Raw genomic sequence first — 15,520 nt, forward strand, 5'->3', positions numbered from 1 at the left:
ACCTTAAGGATGTAAATATATGGTAATTGCTAAATGCACTGGCATCTTTTTTTATATGGCTGCTGGGAAGGGTGACTATAAAATTTATTGTTCAAATTGAGACATAGGAGAGTGAGAATACTATTAATAAATATGTGGGGCAGTAGGCATAAACCAGAGCACAAGGTCATCCATCCCTGAGCTGCGTGGACTTCTAAAGATCAGAGGCAGTATACATCAAATTGCCTGCCTAGTATACTTGATATTCCTGTTCTACTCCAACTTTTGCTTTTTGTCCTGTAGGACATATTTGGGGGAGCATAAAATGTGAACAGATGCTCGATGAAGAGCAGTGGGATGAATGGAAACAGTATAGGAATTCAAGACTCTCTGGATTTTTATGTAGCCGTATAGCCTGTATGTGCGAAATCTTACCAGTAAATGTTAAATACAAGTTCCACAGTTTTAAACATGATTCTTTTTCGCAGTTCTAGGAATTTTGAAGAAGTACACGTTACTGGAATTTTTCCTAACGATGTGGAATTATCCATAGAAAATGTCAATGCCCATCTAATTTCCCACTATTCCAGTTTAAACTTCCTTTTTCCTGTCTTATAATTGGCATATATGTAGAGAATGTTAGCTAATTTTTAGTGTCAAAATGTGGAAAACCTCATCCAAATAGAAATTATAAGAGTTTCTTTGGACTCTGTTCTAAGTTTTTGTTTTTTTTTCTTTTTCATATTGGGCTGAAATCTGCCACCCTTCCATCCATTGGTTCTAGTTCTGTTCTCTGGAGCAGCATGGAGTAAGTTTCTTCTATTAGAAGGCAGCTATCATATCTTCCAAGGTCACCTTTTCTAGACTGAATGTCCCTAGGTCCTTTACTTTTTATGTAAAATAATACCCATACTTACAAACTTCATACTGATTCCTTTTGAATACATTCTAATTGTCAGTGTCTTCCATAATACAGTTAAAATATGATGGCCCCAGATTTTAATTCTATGCCATATTTTTTTTGGTATTGTGCATACCAGTGAAGAATATCCTGTACTGTAACCCATGAATCAGGCACACTAGTTTATTAGTGCAGCTTCAGCTATGTTAGGTATTTTTTTTCTTAGCTGTACTTTTGACTCGTACTAAAACATATGGTCATAAAAAAAATTTAAAAAAAACATATGGTCAACTAAAACCTGTCAACTTAAATAACTGTTGGGGCTATCCTTTTTTTTAAGAAGGCATTTCTGCCTTGGTAATAGAGCTTTAGCAGGTGTGATTGTGAATGTATTACTTACTCAGAGAACCTAAAACAACAAAAATGTTTTTATATACTAAAATCTGTGGGCCTTGTTTTATGTGACTTAGGCTCTCAAATTAAAAATTAAAGTAAATGTTATTTTAAGAACTTTACCTGAAGATTAATTTATTAGAGTTTTGGAAAATGTTTTTGTCTCTTTGAGGTCTAAATAGTTACGATTGCAAAGCATCTGACTTAGGTCTCCTTTTGCAGCATGTGCTGCATTTTTAAGAGAGAAAGAAATGTGTATAATGATTGCTGCCTATAACCTGGAAAATGTATCTAATATAATAAATATTGCATTGTACAATCTGTACTCTAGAGATAGAACCTCAGCACTGTTGGCATTCTTTGGATAATTCTTTGCTGTGAATAGCTGTCCTTTATAGGCTATATAACAGCATCACTGACCTCTACCCACTAAATACCAGTAGCACGCATCACCACCTTCTCCTCTGCAGTTTGATCATCAAAAATATCTCCAGACATGACCAGGTATCTCCAGGAGGGCATAGAGAACCAGGAGGTTCTCCCCTAGTTGAGAACCACTGCCTTAGAGCATCAGAAATATTTAAGTCATGTCAGTAACAGTTTCTACCTTAAATGTTTTCCATAATTGGAGCTAGAATACAGTATTTTAAAACTACAGAACATAATAAAGAACTTTACATACAGCAGATAATTTTTTAAGCTTCTAATTTGATCAGTTTTTCTTCCTAGTACTGCTTCTTATCTCAGTTTGTCCTCCCTGCTTTGTGATAATGATCTTTTGATCTGAAACAATATGTGTGACTCTCTTAATTTATTTAGACTAAGGGATGAAAATTATGCAACAATAACAAATAGGGTATTTGGTTAGGTGGTTTATTAAGTTCGTACCTGTTCTTTTGTAGTCCATGATTAAATTACTGGGAAATGTGCTTTTAAGTTGATTGAACTCCTAGATTTTAAAAATTAAATTGTATTATGTTTATTCTTCTACTCCACAATATAGCCAGCAGCCAGCTTCGGGTGTAGCCTACTCTCATCCAACCACCGTTGCTAGCTACACTGTTCATCAGGCTCCAGTAGCTGCTCACACAGTTACTGCTGCCTATGCACCAGCAGCCGCCACAGTTGCAGTTGCCAGGCCCGCTCCAGTAGCTGTTGCAGCTGCTGCAACAGCTGCTGCTTATGGAGGTTACCCCACTGCACACACAGCGACTGACTATGGTTATACACAGAGGCAACAAGAAGCACCTCCACCACCACCCCCAGCTACTACACAGAACTACCAGGTAAGAAAGCTGCTGCTTTCATTAGCCTTAACATACGGGTTCAGTGGCATCAGTGTTTAATGTAATGTCCAACCAATGCTTTTCAAACTTGAGTCTTGCAAAATATACCTCTAATGATAGAGAAAAGTGATTGTGTATTCCTAGGTAATCCGGGGGCATACTCCAGGGATTAAGCCTGCTTGCAGTGAGTTTTATATTAATAATCCCCCAGTCCATTTCACTTCACTCTATATATATGTTTGCTTTAATTAAAAAAAATTAATTAATGGCTAAATATGTTAATCTTATAACAAGTTTTTGAGAAAAATTAAGACATATAAGGTCTTCTTTCCCTTGTTGGTACTGTGCTATTATTTAACCACTTGGGACACCCCTATGTCTATTTTGAGAACCATGACCTTCAGATATGTAGGACAAACAAATTACATAGTGTCAGGACTTCCCTGGCAGTCCAGTGGTTACCTGCCAGTCCCTGGCACTTCCACCACAGGGAGCGTGGGTTCAGCCTCTGGTGTGGGAACCCACATGCTGGAATGCCATTAATCAAAGCAAATTACATAATATCTTCCTAAAACACGGTGGAAATGCTATTGCCTATGTGTACTTCTTCCTTTGAGATACTCTTTCTTTATCTATAACAGAAATTGATCCTGCTCTTAAGTCATCTAATTCCTTCTTGTTAGGTTTATGAGGACATAAAGCTCTTAATTCTCTATAAAAATATGGTCTCTTTATGTCTGGTATGGCACTAAATTACTACTTATTTAATAAATTTGGTCCTAATTCTTTTAACCCATTTTTTGTTTGTTTGCTTTTAAGATCTGGTTTTTAAAGTTTGGGGCTTCTGATTTTTTAATTTTCTTTCTAAAATAAAGGGGTTTATTTTGTTATCTAAGAAATTGACATATGGATCAGCATTATTAGCATTTGCTATTAATATTAAGTAGGTTTCTAAACTCAGAATTACTTTGATGTGTGATTGTTTTCCTTATGTCCAAAGACAGAATATAATAAATTTTATTATTTTTAATAGGGTGTATGAAGCCCATCATTTTCTGGGTCCTGCCTGCTTCAGTCTTTCTACCTGTGTGCCTCCCCAGCCCTCCTCACTATATGCAGCGCTAGAATTCACCCAGCTCACCTTGATTTTCATTGCTTTGGAGATTTGTAAATAATATTGCTTTCCCTTAGAACTTTTGTTTACCTTCCTTCCACCTGGAAGCTCTTACTCATCATTATGTTAATAAATAGTGGTAAATAAGGACGAACAAAAAGAAAGCTGAAACAGTCACAAAGCTTAGAACATCCAGTGTTGTTTACTCTGGAAACCATCTTTAAAGCAGATCCACCATGCAATTTTTAAATAAAATTAATTTTTAAATAATGTTTATTTTTAAATGTTTTGATGATTTTTTCGATTTTAAAAGTTAAGCATGCTGCTTTAAATGATTTTGACCTTATTTGATGAAGTCCCAAATGAATCCCCTTTGTATTGAATTTGAATCTTCTGTTTATATTCATACATGTTTAGGTTTCTGTTTTCCTTTATTGGGTTTTTAATGTGGCAAAGATGAGGTTTTTTTCCTCTGCCACTTCACTGATAGCAAGATTTTCTTTCATTCTCTTTCTTTAGGATTCGTACTCATATGTAAGATCCACAGCTCCTGCTGTAGCTTATGATAGTAAGCAGTACTACCAACAACCAACAGCAACTGCTGCTGCTGTAGCTGCCGCTGCCCAGCCTCAGCCTTCCGTTGCTGAGACCTACTATCAGACAGGTGAGTTTACTAACATACCACCCTTTCATTGTACACTGTTGAAACATATTATTCAAGGTGTTATTTAATGAAGATAGGCTTTTGAACCATCTAAACTTGTTGTGTTATATTACCTTGAGAGGCAGGTTCTAGCCATGTCCTCTTTCTGTATAAAAATGCCTTTGAGTCCCAAAGAGAGAAGGCCCTGGAGGCAGTTCACAATGTTGTCCTCTCTCTTGGAAGTGTATTTCATGTCTGGTCTTCAGCTTACAGTTTTTTTTCTGCTGAAATAAGCTGTACGAAAGAACTTGTGGCAATAACTTCTGGCCGCCTGCTCTTTGCCCAAGAATGCTCAGACATACCTTCCTTTGTAATTAGTGGAGGCCCTGATGGTGGTTTCCATTTTGTGGACCCATATTTTTAATTCATCTTTCTCTGATCTGTAATGACAGTTGGTTTTGTTATCAGCCACTGATAGTACAATATATATTAACGGTTTGAATGCAGGAACTGTTTTGTTTGCAAAGAAGCCTACATATCTGTAGTCTTTAAAAGATGGATTTTTCTCATAGAAATTTAACTGAGCACCTTTAAGACCAAAGCTCTCTGAGTTCTGAAAAGTCAGTCAGTTCAGTCGCTCAGTTGTGTGCAACTCTTTATGACCCCGTGGACTGCGGCACGCCATGCCTCCCTGTCCATCACCAACTCCCAGATCCTGCTCAAACTCATGTCCATTGAGTCAGTGATGACATCCAAGCATCTCATCCTCTGTCGTCCCCTTCTCCTCCCGCCTTCAATCTTTCCCAACATCAGGGTCTTTTCCAAGGAGTCAGTTCTTCACATCAGGTGGCCAGAGTATTGGAGCTTCAGCATCAGTCCTTCCAATGAATATTCAGGACTGATTTCCTTTAGTATTGACTGGTTTGATCTCCTTGCAACCCAAGGACTCTCAAGAGACTTCTCCAACACCACAGTTCAAAAGCATCAATTCTTTGGCACTCAATTTTCTTTATAGTTCAACTCTCACATCCATACAAGACGACTAGAAAAACCATAGCTTTGACTAGACGGACCTTTGCCAGCAAAGTAATGACTCTGTTTTTTAATATACTGTCTATGTTGGTCATAGCTTTTCTTCCAAGGAGCAAGCATCTTTTAATTTCATGGCTGCAGTCAACCATCTGCAGTGATTTTGGAGCCCAAGAAAATAAAGTCGGTCACTGTTTCCATTGTTTCCCTATCTATTTGCCATTAAATGATGGGACTGGATGCCATGATCTTAGTTTTTTTAATGTTGAGTTTTAAGCCAGCTTTTTCACTCTCTCTTTTCACTTTCATCAAGAGGCTGTTTAGTTCTTCGCTTTCTGCCATAAGGGTGGTGTCATCTGCCTATCTGAGTTTATTGATTTTTCTCCCGGCAATCTTGATTCCAGCTTCATGCAGCCCATCATCTCACATGACATACTCTGCATATAAGTTAAATAAACAGTGGCAATATACAGCCTGAAAAGTAGGCGACTTCTTTATTTTTGAAGGACCATGAGAGTGTGGATAGAGCCTTGAATTAGAAAAGAGTAGAATTGGTTTCTAGCCCTGGTGTTACCAGTATCATGGGCAAGTGATTTTTTACCTCATTTCATCTCTTCTCTTATTTGTGAACGGGGTAGTTGACTCAGCTCTTTCTAGGATACTTTTAGATCTAAGAGTGATTTTATTGAGTCCCTTAGAAAGTGGGTTAAAAGTATTTTGAATTACAATGACCCTGGCTTTCCTTATAGTCTCCTTTCTAATGATTTGTGGGTACAATGAGCTTTAATAAACTTCCTGATTAATTTACCAAGGTTTGATGGATTATGCTGAAGAGTACTGAATTAATCTTGAGTCAGAATACCATGGTATAGTCTAAAATCTGACATGACCATGTGACTTTTGTAAATTATTTAGCTCTTGGACATCAGGGTTTTCTTGTAAAATGTACTCATCTGTATGTCATGTGGATCAGATTTCCTACTATGTGTAGAAAAAGTTTTATAAACTGTTAAGTACTGTTTGTTTAAGGTACTTTTACTTAAGCATAAATGAGTTTGGTCCCTAATATTTGGGCCTTTCTCAGAAAATTATATTTGTATGCTTTAGTGATCCTTAATAAGGGATTAATTATTAATTTAGTGATGATAAGTCTCATAAGATTCTTAAGGTATTCAAGTGTGTGTGTGCGCGCTCAGTCATGTCCAACTCTTTGTGACCCCATGGACTGTAGCCCACCCACCAGGTTCCTCTGTCCATGTAATTTTCCAGGCAAGAATACTGGAGTGGGTTGCCATTTCCTACTCCAGGGGATATTCCCTACCCAGGGATCAAACTTGAGTCTCCTGCATCAGCAGGCAGGTTCTTTAACACTGCACCCCCGGTATACATTGGTTTTAATGTGTTCAAAGATAGCAGAAGGTTCAGGCGAGACATTAATGATAGCCGTTTAAGAACAGCTGCACTCGAGCTATTGACATTTGAAGAATTAAATAAGTAGCTCCTTGTGGATTGTAATTAGCTTGAAGTTCACTGTGGACAAATCAGTAAAATTCTTTTAAATGGTGTATGAACAAGTTCCATATAATCAAGCATTGAAAATTTTACTGTAACTTAAATTACACTTTGAGTCACTCTCTGTTTTGTTCCCAGTATTAAGCATAAATCTCAAGTATACTGGCTAGCCCAAATACACACACACACATTCTTTCCTTAAACCTTTGTTAATGACATGGTTTAAGTAGTGTTGGTATTTCAATTAGTGGCAAATCTTGACAAAATATCATTTCAGAAATATGTAGAAAGCATCTGGGCAAGAATAGTAATTTATATAGATGTTGTATTTTATGAAGTTGGTAATAAGAATTTTACTCCTTTTATCAAGGAGAAATTGCTAGCATAAAATTTCCAGTTGATGATGTTCTATGTTTGTTTTTTCTAGGATATTGGTACAGTAACTATGCTGGTTCACCTTTCTGATTTTCTTATGTCTCTTTTCCAATTTAGCCCCTAAAGCAGGTTATAGCCAAGGTGCAACTCAGTATACACAAGCCCAGCAAACTCGACAAGTGACAGCCATAAAACCAGCCACACCAAGTCCAGCTACCACCACTTTCTCCATTTATCCTGTATCCTCCACCGTACAGCCAGTAGCAGCTGCAGCTACTGTGGTGCCATCCTATACCCAGAGTGCTACTTATAGTACCACGGCAGTTACTTATTCTGGTAAGACTGATAAAGTGTGTTTAAATGAGTAAGCGAATTAGACTCACTGAGAAACTATCTTGGTTTTCTGTGGGATGGTCTTACTCCCAGTACAGCAATAATTGAATTAATTGATAGGTGTTAATACAAATATTTGTACATAGTGTGACAAATGAACCGTACTCTTAAGATGTATGCTTTTTTTTTTTTTTTAATGCCAGGAAATTTTAGAATGTAAAAATGCCCTCTGGGCTTTTAAAACCTTGGTCCCAGCATTGCAGTTAGAGAAAATAACATCTAGTATTCTACAGGGTCATTCCCTATCTGACTTTTCCAAATGAATTTGAAAGTTCAAGGTTAGCTTCAGGAAGTACCAGTGACAGATTATTTACATTGTATTTTCAGCTCACAAGGAGTTATATCTTCATATTTACTATCAGGAATAAGTAATCTTGAAAATATTGGGGGCCTTTATAAACATCCATAGATGATGGTTATATAACACATCTCTTGGAAAAACAGAGTAGATTTATTTTCCCTAGTAATCATATATTTTTCCTGGCCAAGAATAATCACTAAAACCTTGCTGTGCCCACTGTTCTTCCTATTTTTCCACTGAGGTACCTTGTAGTATTGGAATGCTTAAAGTCACACGTAACTTTTTTGAAGACACTTAGCGTTGTACTAATGTATAGTTTGTTGTTGGTTTTGCATTTTACTTATTCCTTAGTATGCTGTCTTGTTCCATGGAAGATTTAAGGTGGCATAGGTAATTTCATTTTTCATCTCTTGATGTTTTTTGGTAGTTGAGGTGTTAGAAGTAGCCACTGAATTTTTTAACTTTTTTTATTTCTCAAAGATTTTTTTAAATCTCTTACTCTGTGTCAAATGCTGTGCATGGTGTTAGGGATACAAATTAGTCAGGCATGTTATGATTGGGATCAAGAGTTCATTGTGGCTGAAATACAGAATACACAGGATAACAGGAAATTGAGGCTGGAAATGTCAGTGTGGAAAGCCTTGTATGGTCTGCTGTGGTGTCTTGTCTTTACCTTGTGGGCAGACAGGATGCCAAAGAGAGCTCGAGAAAGGGAGCAATGGACAGATTTGTGAGTTAATTAAGACAGCCGTGTGGAGATGAACTGATATAAGGAGATATTATTATTGTTTGATTTGTTACTCATGATGGCACAGATACAACTTTTCTGCCTTTCTCTGGTTAACTAGTTATAACTGTAAATGGAGTTATTTCAGTGAAACCTATTTGGACACTTAAGGAAGAAAACCCACATCAGCTTTAATAAATAAGGAATGTGATAGTATCCTTTCCTATTCCTTGTTTTTCTCTTGCATCTATTCTTCCCTTTATCTTTCTGCCTCTCTCAGCCTTTGTCTCTCTCAGTTGCTTGAATATACCGTACACAGCATGAAGATAATTATTTCTGTTTACTGCTTTAGTATGTAAGTAATATATCATTTTTAAAACTCGAACCTGTTGATTTAAAAAGGAGGAAAAATTAAATTACTAGGCATCTATCCCTAGACACTAATTACCATTAACTTTTTAGTGCATGTCTTTCTATACTTCTTCCATGCAATTATGCATATATAAACATCATGGTTTCTTAATAAAAAGTGAATTTTGTCTTATATGTACTACAGTGTAAACTGCTTTCCTTGTGTGAATGCTCTAAGTATAGAGATCCACTATTCCCTGGTTCATGTTTTTTCCCCAGTTTTAGAAAATTTTCCTTCTGCAGAAAAGTGAAAAAAGCAGGCAACAAATGCCCATACAACATTTAGGTAGATTCACCAAATATTATTTTGTTACGTTTGCTTAACTCTCCTGTTTAAACACATTTTCAAACGGTTTAGCAATGTTTCCTTGTTTGCTAAGTTGCCGATGACATGGTACCTTGCCTGGAATTCTTCCACATGTATTTCCTAAGAATAGGAGCATTCTTTTATATAACAAAATGCAGATAAGAAATTGGACGTGGATATTATCTAATAAATTTTCTTCAGTTGTCCACAAATGTCTATGGCTGGACTTTCTCCATAGTTGATATATTTGTGCTTTGTCTTAAATTCAGGGTCCAGTCAAGGATTATAGATTATATTTGGTTATTAGTTTCATTTTCCTTTGATGTAGAATAACCCCTGGGGCCTCCCTGGTGGCTTAACAGTAAAGAATCCACCTGCAATGCAAGAGATGTTTGCAGTGCAAGAGACTTAGGTTCAATCCCTGAGTTGGAAGATTCCCTGGAGAAGTAAAGATTCCTACTCCAGTATGCATGTCTAGGAAATCTCGTGGACAGAGGAGCCGGGGGGTGCTGCAGTCCACAGGATCACAAGAATTGGGCATGACTTAACTACTAAACCACCACCACCACAGAATAACTTTTATTTTTATATTATCTCTCATGACCTTGATTTTTTTTTTTTTAACATTTATATTATTTATTTACTGTTTGGTTGCGTCAGGTTTTAGTTGCAGCACACCGGGCCTTCGTTGTGGCAAGCAGGTCTCTCTCTGCTTGCCACAGACTCCAGAGAGTACAGGCTCAGGCTCAGTACAAGCACGGGCTCCAGAGACTGCAGGCTCAGTAGTTGTGTGCAGGCCCTGTGGCATGTGGAATCTTAGTTCCAGGAACAGGGATCGAACTGTGTCCCCTGCATTGGAAGGTGTATTCTTAACCATAGGACCACAAGGAAGATCGCAGCCTTGATGTTTTTGAAGAATTGAGACAAGTTGTCTCGTAGAATATCCCACAGTCTGGATTTATCTGATTTCTTTATGTTTAGATTCTGGCAGTTTTTTAGTCAGTAGAACTACCTATGTCAGCATTTCATTTCAGCACATCAGGTACATGTAATAAAGTGAAAATTGGTCATTCGTGTCCGACCACTTGCAATCCCATGGACTATATAGTCCATGGAATTCTCCAAGCCAGAATACTGGAGTAGGTAGCCTTTCCCTTCTCCAGGGGCTCTTCCCAACCCAGGGATCGAACCCAGGTCTCCCACACTGCAGGCAGATTCTTTAATAGCTGAGCCACAAGGGAAGCCCAGGAGTACTGGAGTGGATACCCTATCCCTTCTCCAGCAGAACTTCCCAACCCAGGAATCAAACCGGGGTTTCCTGCATTGCAGGTGGATTCTTAACCAGCTGAGCTATCAGGGAAGCCAGCCATGTAATAAATAATGTCAGTTTATTCCTTATTAATGGTGTCAGGTATAATTACTGATTGAAGTGGTGACTACCAGATCTTTCCTTTTTAAAGATACCTTTTTCCATTTTGTAATGAACCAAGTTATCTATGGGCCTGTTAGCCCAGCTATCTTTCTAAGGTGTTAGATCCTTTGAAAATCAGTAACTGAATCAAATTCTCCATTGGTGAATGAAAAATCCTTTTACTAAGAATCAGTGTGAAATGAGTTGGATTCTTAGGAATTCTTCCCTGAAGAGGAGTTCCGTCACCCTTTCTTTTTTGATGTTACTGTAGGCTTCTTTTTTATTCAGTTTAGTGTAATCCATTGCTTTCATTTTTCTTTTTAAGGCACACAGTGTCCCAAATTTGGATAGTAAAGGATCCTTTTCAAACCAGTTCTGAGTCTTTTGAACTTGGCATCATTAGTCTTTGAGCATTTCTTTCTTTTCTGGCACAGTAAGATGTTACTCTGCCTGATTCACCATTGCATCCCTAATATCCAGCATAGCACTTGACATAGGGTAGGAGATAAAAATCTCTGAGAAATTTTTAAAAATACTTTAGAAATTCACAGGCTTCCCACACTCAAGCTCTATAACAAAACATCAAGAGGTAAGAACTGAAATGGCCCTTATAACCTTATAACCTAGGCAGAACAAGACAGAGTATTAAGGAATAAATAAAATGCAAAACAACAATAAACTTTGAGCCTTTCCTGCCATAGACTCACAATCAGCCATTTCACAAAGGAACCTTGGTTACTTGTATGGCATTAGTATTTAGAAACCAAGATCTACGCTTAGAAAAACATAGTTTTTAATGACTAATACTGTTTTATTGTATGCATGTGCTACATTTTAAAGTTTCTGTTGGGGACATTTAGTTCCATATTAAGGAAAAGCTTGAAACAGCACTGGTAAAATAATCATTTTATGTACAGATCTGTGTGTTTGCCAATTGTTTTCCTCAGATAAATTCCTAGATTTGTAACTGTTACATCAAAGAGTATACACATTTTAAAGAACATATGATACACACTGTGAAATTACCATCCAAAGAGATCATTATTAGGGCTTCTGAGTTCTGTGTCTGCAGCTTTATATCAGCTACAGCTTAGGTCAGCTATTCTTTTTATCTCTTACTGAAAATGAATTCTACAGTGTTGGTACCTACTAAATGATGACTTGTGGTATAATGTATGTACTGCTGAGGTGATAGTCTTTGTTTCTGATACTGTACCTTTAAAACTTATATTCTAACTGTTCTAATTATGCAACTTCTTATTTGATAAGTATTTATAATGTGCTTTTTATGTGAAATAGTTTTAGCTTTTCAAATGAGCTTTTACTTAATTTAGAGACATAGCATTAGATTTATTTTCCCATAATGCTTTACGAGAAATGTATGTGTGTTTGCTAGTAGTTATAGGAAATTTAAAGGAGATCCCTTAGCAGAGTTCCAGAACCTTCAGCATACCTTTCAGTTTATGCTTTGATTTTTTAAAAAATGCTGAATAGTAAGCTATAATTAAGCTTACCTTTTATTAGTTTTAGACTACATGTATGCAAATGAAGGAGGTTATTTCGTAAATATTATGCTTAGTGATTTTTGTTGTTTAAATAACACAAAGGACCTTAAAAAGCTGGTTAGTTCAGTCGCTTAGTTGTGTCCGACTCTTTGCGACCGCATGAACTGCAGCATGCCAGGCCTCCCTGTCCATCACCAACTGCCAGAGTCTACCAAACCCATGTCCATTGAGTTGGTGATGCCATCCAACCATCCCATCCTCTGTCGTCCCCTTCTCCTCCTGCCCTCAATCTTTCCCAGCATCAGGGTCTTTTCAAATGAGTCAGCTTTTTGCATGAGGTGGCCAAAGTATTGGAGTTTCAGCTTCAACATCAGTCCTTCCAATGAACACCAGGACTGATCTCCTTTAGGATGGACTGGTTGGATCTCCTTGCAGTCCAAGGGACTCTCAAGAGTCTTCTCCAACACCACAGTTCAAAAGCATCAATTCTTCGGCACTCAGCTTTCTTTATAGTCCAACTCTCACATCCATACGTGACCACTGGAAAAACCATAGCCTTGACTAGATGGACCTTTGTTGGCAAAGTAATGTCTCTGCTTTTTTAATATGCTGTCTAGGTTGATCATAACTTTCCTTCCAAAGAGTAATCATCTTTTAATTTCATGGCTGCAGTCACCATCTGCAGTGATTTTGGAGCCCCAAAAAATAAAGTCAGCCACTGTTTCCACTGTTGCCCCATCCATTTGCCGTGAAGTGATGAGACCGGATGCCATGATCTTAGTTTTCTGAATGTTGAGCTTTAAGCCAACATATTCACTCTCCTCTTTCACTTTCATCATGAGGCTCTTTAGTTCTTCTTTGCTTTCTGCCATAAGGGTGGTGTCATCTATGTATCTGAGGTTATTGATATTTCTCCCAGCAATCTTGATTCCAGCTTGTGCTTCCTCCAGCCCAGCATTTCTCATGATGTACTCTGCATATAAGTTAAATAAACAGGGTGACAATATACATTCTTGACATGCTCCTTTTCCTTTTTGGAACCAGTCTGTTGTTCCATGTCCAGTTCTAACTGTTGCTTCCTGACCTGCATACAAGTTTCTCAAGAGGCAGGTCAGGTGGTCTGGTATTCCCATCTCTTGAAGAATTTTCCACAGTTTATTGTGATCCACACAGTCAAAGGCTTTGGCATAGTCAATAAAGCAAAAATAGATGTTTTTCTGAAACTCTTTTGCTTTTTCGATGATCCAGCAGATGTTGGCAATTTGATCTCTGGTTCCTCTGCCTTTTCTAAATCCAGCTTGAACATCTGGAAGTTCACGGTTCACGTATTGCTGAAGTCTGGCTTGGAGAATTTTGAGCATTACTTTACTAGGGTGTGAAATGAATGCAGTTGTGCGGTAGTTTGAGCATGCTTTGGCATTGCCTTTCTTTGGGATTGGAATGAAAACTGACCTTTTCCAGTCCTGTGGCCACTGCTGAGTTTTCCAAATTTGCTGACATATAAAATGCAGCACTTTCACAGCATCTTTTAGGATTTGAAATAGCTCAACTGGATTTCCATCACCTCCACTAGCTTTGTTCATAGTGATGCTTCCTAAGGCCCACTTGGCTTCACATTCCAGGATGTCTGGCTCTAGGTGAGTGATCACACCATCGTGATTATCTGGGTCATAAAGATATTTTTTATATAGTTCTTCTGTGTATTCTTGCCACCTCTTCTTAATATCTTCTGCTTCTTTTAGGTCCACACCATTTCTGTCCTTTATTGAGCCCAGCTTTGCATGAAATGTTCCCTTGATATCTCTGATTTTCTTGAAGAGATCTCTAGTCTTTCCCATTGTATTGTTTTCCTCTATTTCTTTGCACGGATAACTGAGGAAGCCTTACTTATCTCTCCTTGCTATTCTTTGGAACTCTGCATTCAAATGAGTATATCTTTCCTTTTCTCCTTTGCTTTTCGCTTCTCTTCTTTTCACAGCTATTTGTAAGGCCTCAGACAGCCATTTTGCTTATTTTGCATTTCTTTTTCTCGGGGATGGTCTTGATTCCTGTCTCCTGTACAATGTCATGAACCTCCGTCCATAGTTCATCAGGCACTCTGTCTATCAGATCTAGTCCCTTAAATCTATTTCTCACTTCCGCTGTATAGTCATAAGTGATTTGATTTAGGTCGTACCTAAATGGTCTAATGACATTAGTGAATGGTCTAGTTTCCCCCACTTTCTTCAATTTAAGCCTGAATTTGGCAATAAGGAGTTTATGATCTGAGACACAGCCTCAGTTTTCTCATCTGTAAAGTATGTATAGTAATACCTGCAATACCTACCTTATAGTTCTGTTCTGAGATATCACTGTATCTGGAACACTGCCTCTTGTAGTATGGATTCTCAATTTTCAAAAAAAGTAGGGAATTCCCTGATGGTCCAGTGATTAGTACTTGACCGCTTAATGCTATAGGCCCAGGTTCAGTCCCCAGTCAGGGAACTAAGATCCTGCAAGCCATGTAGCATGGCTAGAAAAAAACCCAGAGCCTAGTAGTTCTGATCATCCAGCATTGTAGGATGCTGCTGATCTTATTCTCCTTTTTATTTCCTTGATACATAATTCATGAAGCTGCAGTTTAAGTGGCATGTTAACAGTTCCTGCACACAACTAGCCATTTGGAAATTTTCTATTAATAAAAATTTCAGAGTCTTATGATTCTGATTTCCCATGCATCTTAACCTTCACCTTTCCAGTTCATGTTCTCTTCCCTGTGTAAAATATATTAAAGTGAGTGGGTCTTAAATCTTTACTCCTCAGTATAGCAGTTTGCATTTGAGATACCAAAAAGTTCAGTTTTCCTTAGGTAGTTCTTCTGTTCTGTCATAGCAGCTAGGAATCTCTCTTGAGCCTTAACTTTTGACCCACTCATTTCCTCTTCAGGGGAAAGGATGAGGATTAGGGAGTCCAACAGATTTCCAGGGATCTTGGTTTAGGAAACAGGAAGTTTCCCAGTTTTAACATAGGGTTATAAATAAAATCAGCAACTTTTTAAATCAGTAAATCACTGCACATAAACAGCTTGTATATGTTATATCTGTAGCTAGCTTAATGTGCTTATTCATCAAAGACTTTGAACAATGGAAGGATAGAATTGATACATTTAACCAGAAAATTCAGTGCTTTTTCACCTTTTGGAAGGTGAGAACCAGTGTCTTTGGTTCTTTATTTCATATCTTGCCTTCTGTTGT

At 37.7% G+C, this 15,520-nt stretch overlaps 1 protein-coding gene across 3 annotated transcripts in view; it reads left to right on the forward strand.

Annotated features, from left to right (window-relative positions):
* ZFR (zinc finger RNA binding protein) overlaps window positions 1-15,520 on the forward strand; it is an 81,874-nt gene that overhangs the window by 23,125 nt on the left and 43,229 nt on the right. For 2 of the 3 annotated variants that reach the window (XR_006273346.1, XM_043488535.1), the window contains exons 3-6: window positions 764-787; window positions 2,277-2,559; window positions 4,193-4,337; window positions 7,350-7,568. Coding sequence is in view for 2 of the 3 variants with exons in the window: in XM_043488535.1 (XP_043344470.1) it covers window positions 764-787; window positions 2,277-2,559; window positions 4,193-4,337; window positions 7,350-7,568 (671 nt within the window). In the remaining variant the exon portion in view is untranslated. The remainder of the gene's footprint in view (window positions 1-763; window positions 788-2,276; window positions 2,560-4,192; window positions 4,338-7,349; window positions 7,569-15,520) is intronic. The other variant, XM_043488536.1, reaches the window with a different exon arrangement.

The sequence above is a fragment of the Cervus canadensis genome, chromosome 16, assembly GCF_019320065.1.
Source record: "Cervus canadensis isolate Bull #8, Minnesota chromosome 16, ASM1932006v1, whole genome shotgun sequence".
Classification (NCBI taxonomy): Eukaryota; Metazoa; Chordata; class Mammalia; order Artiodactyla; family Cervidae; genus Cervus; species Cervus canadensis.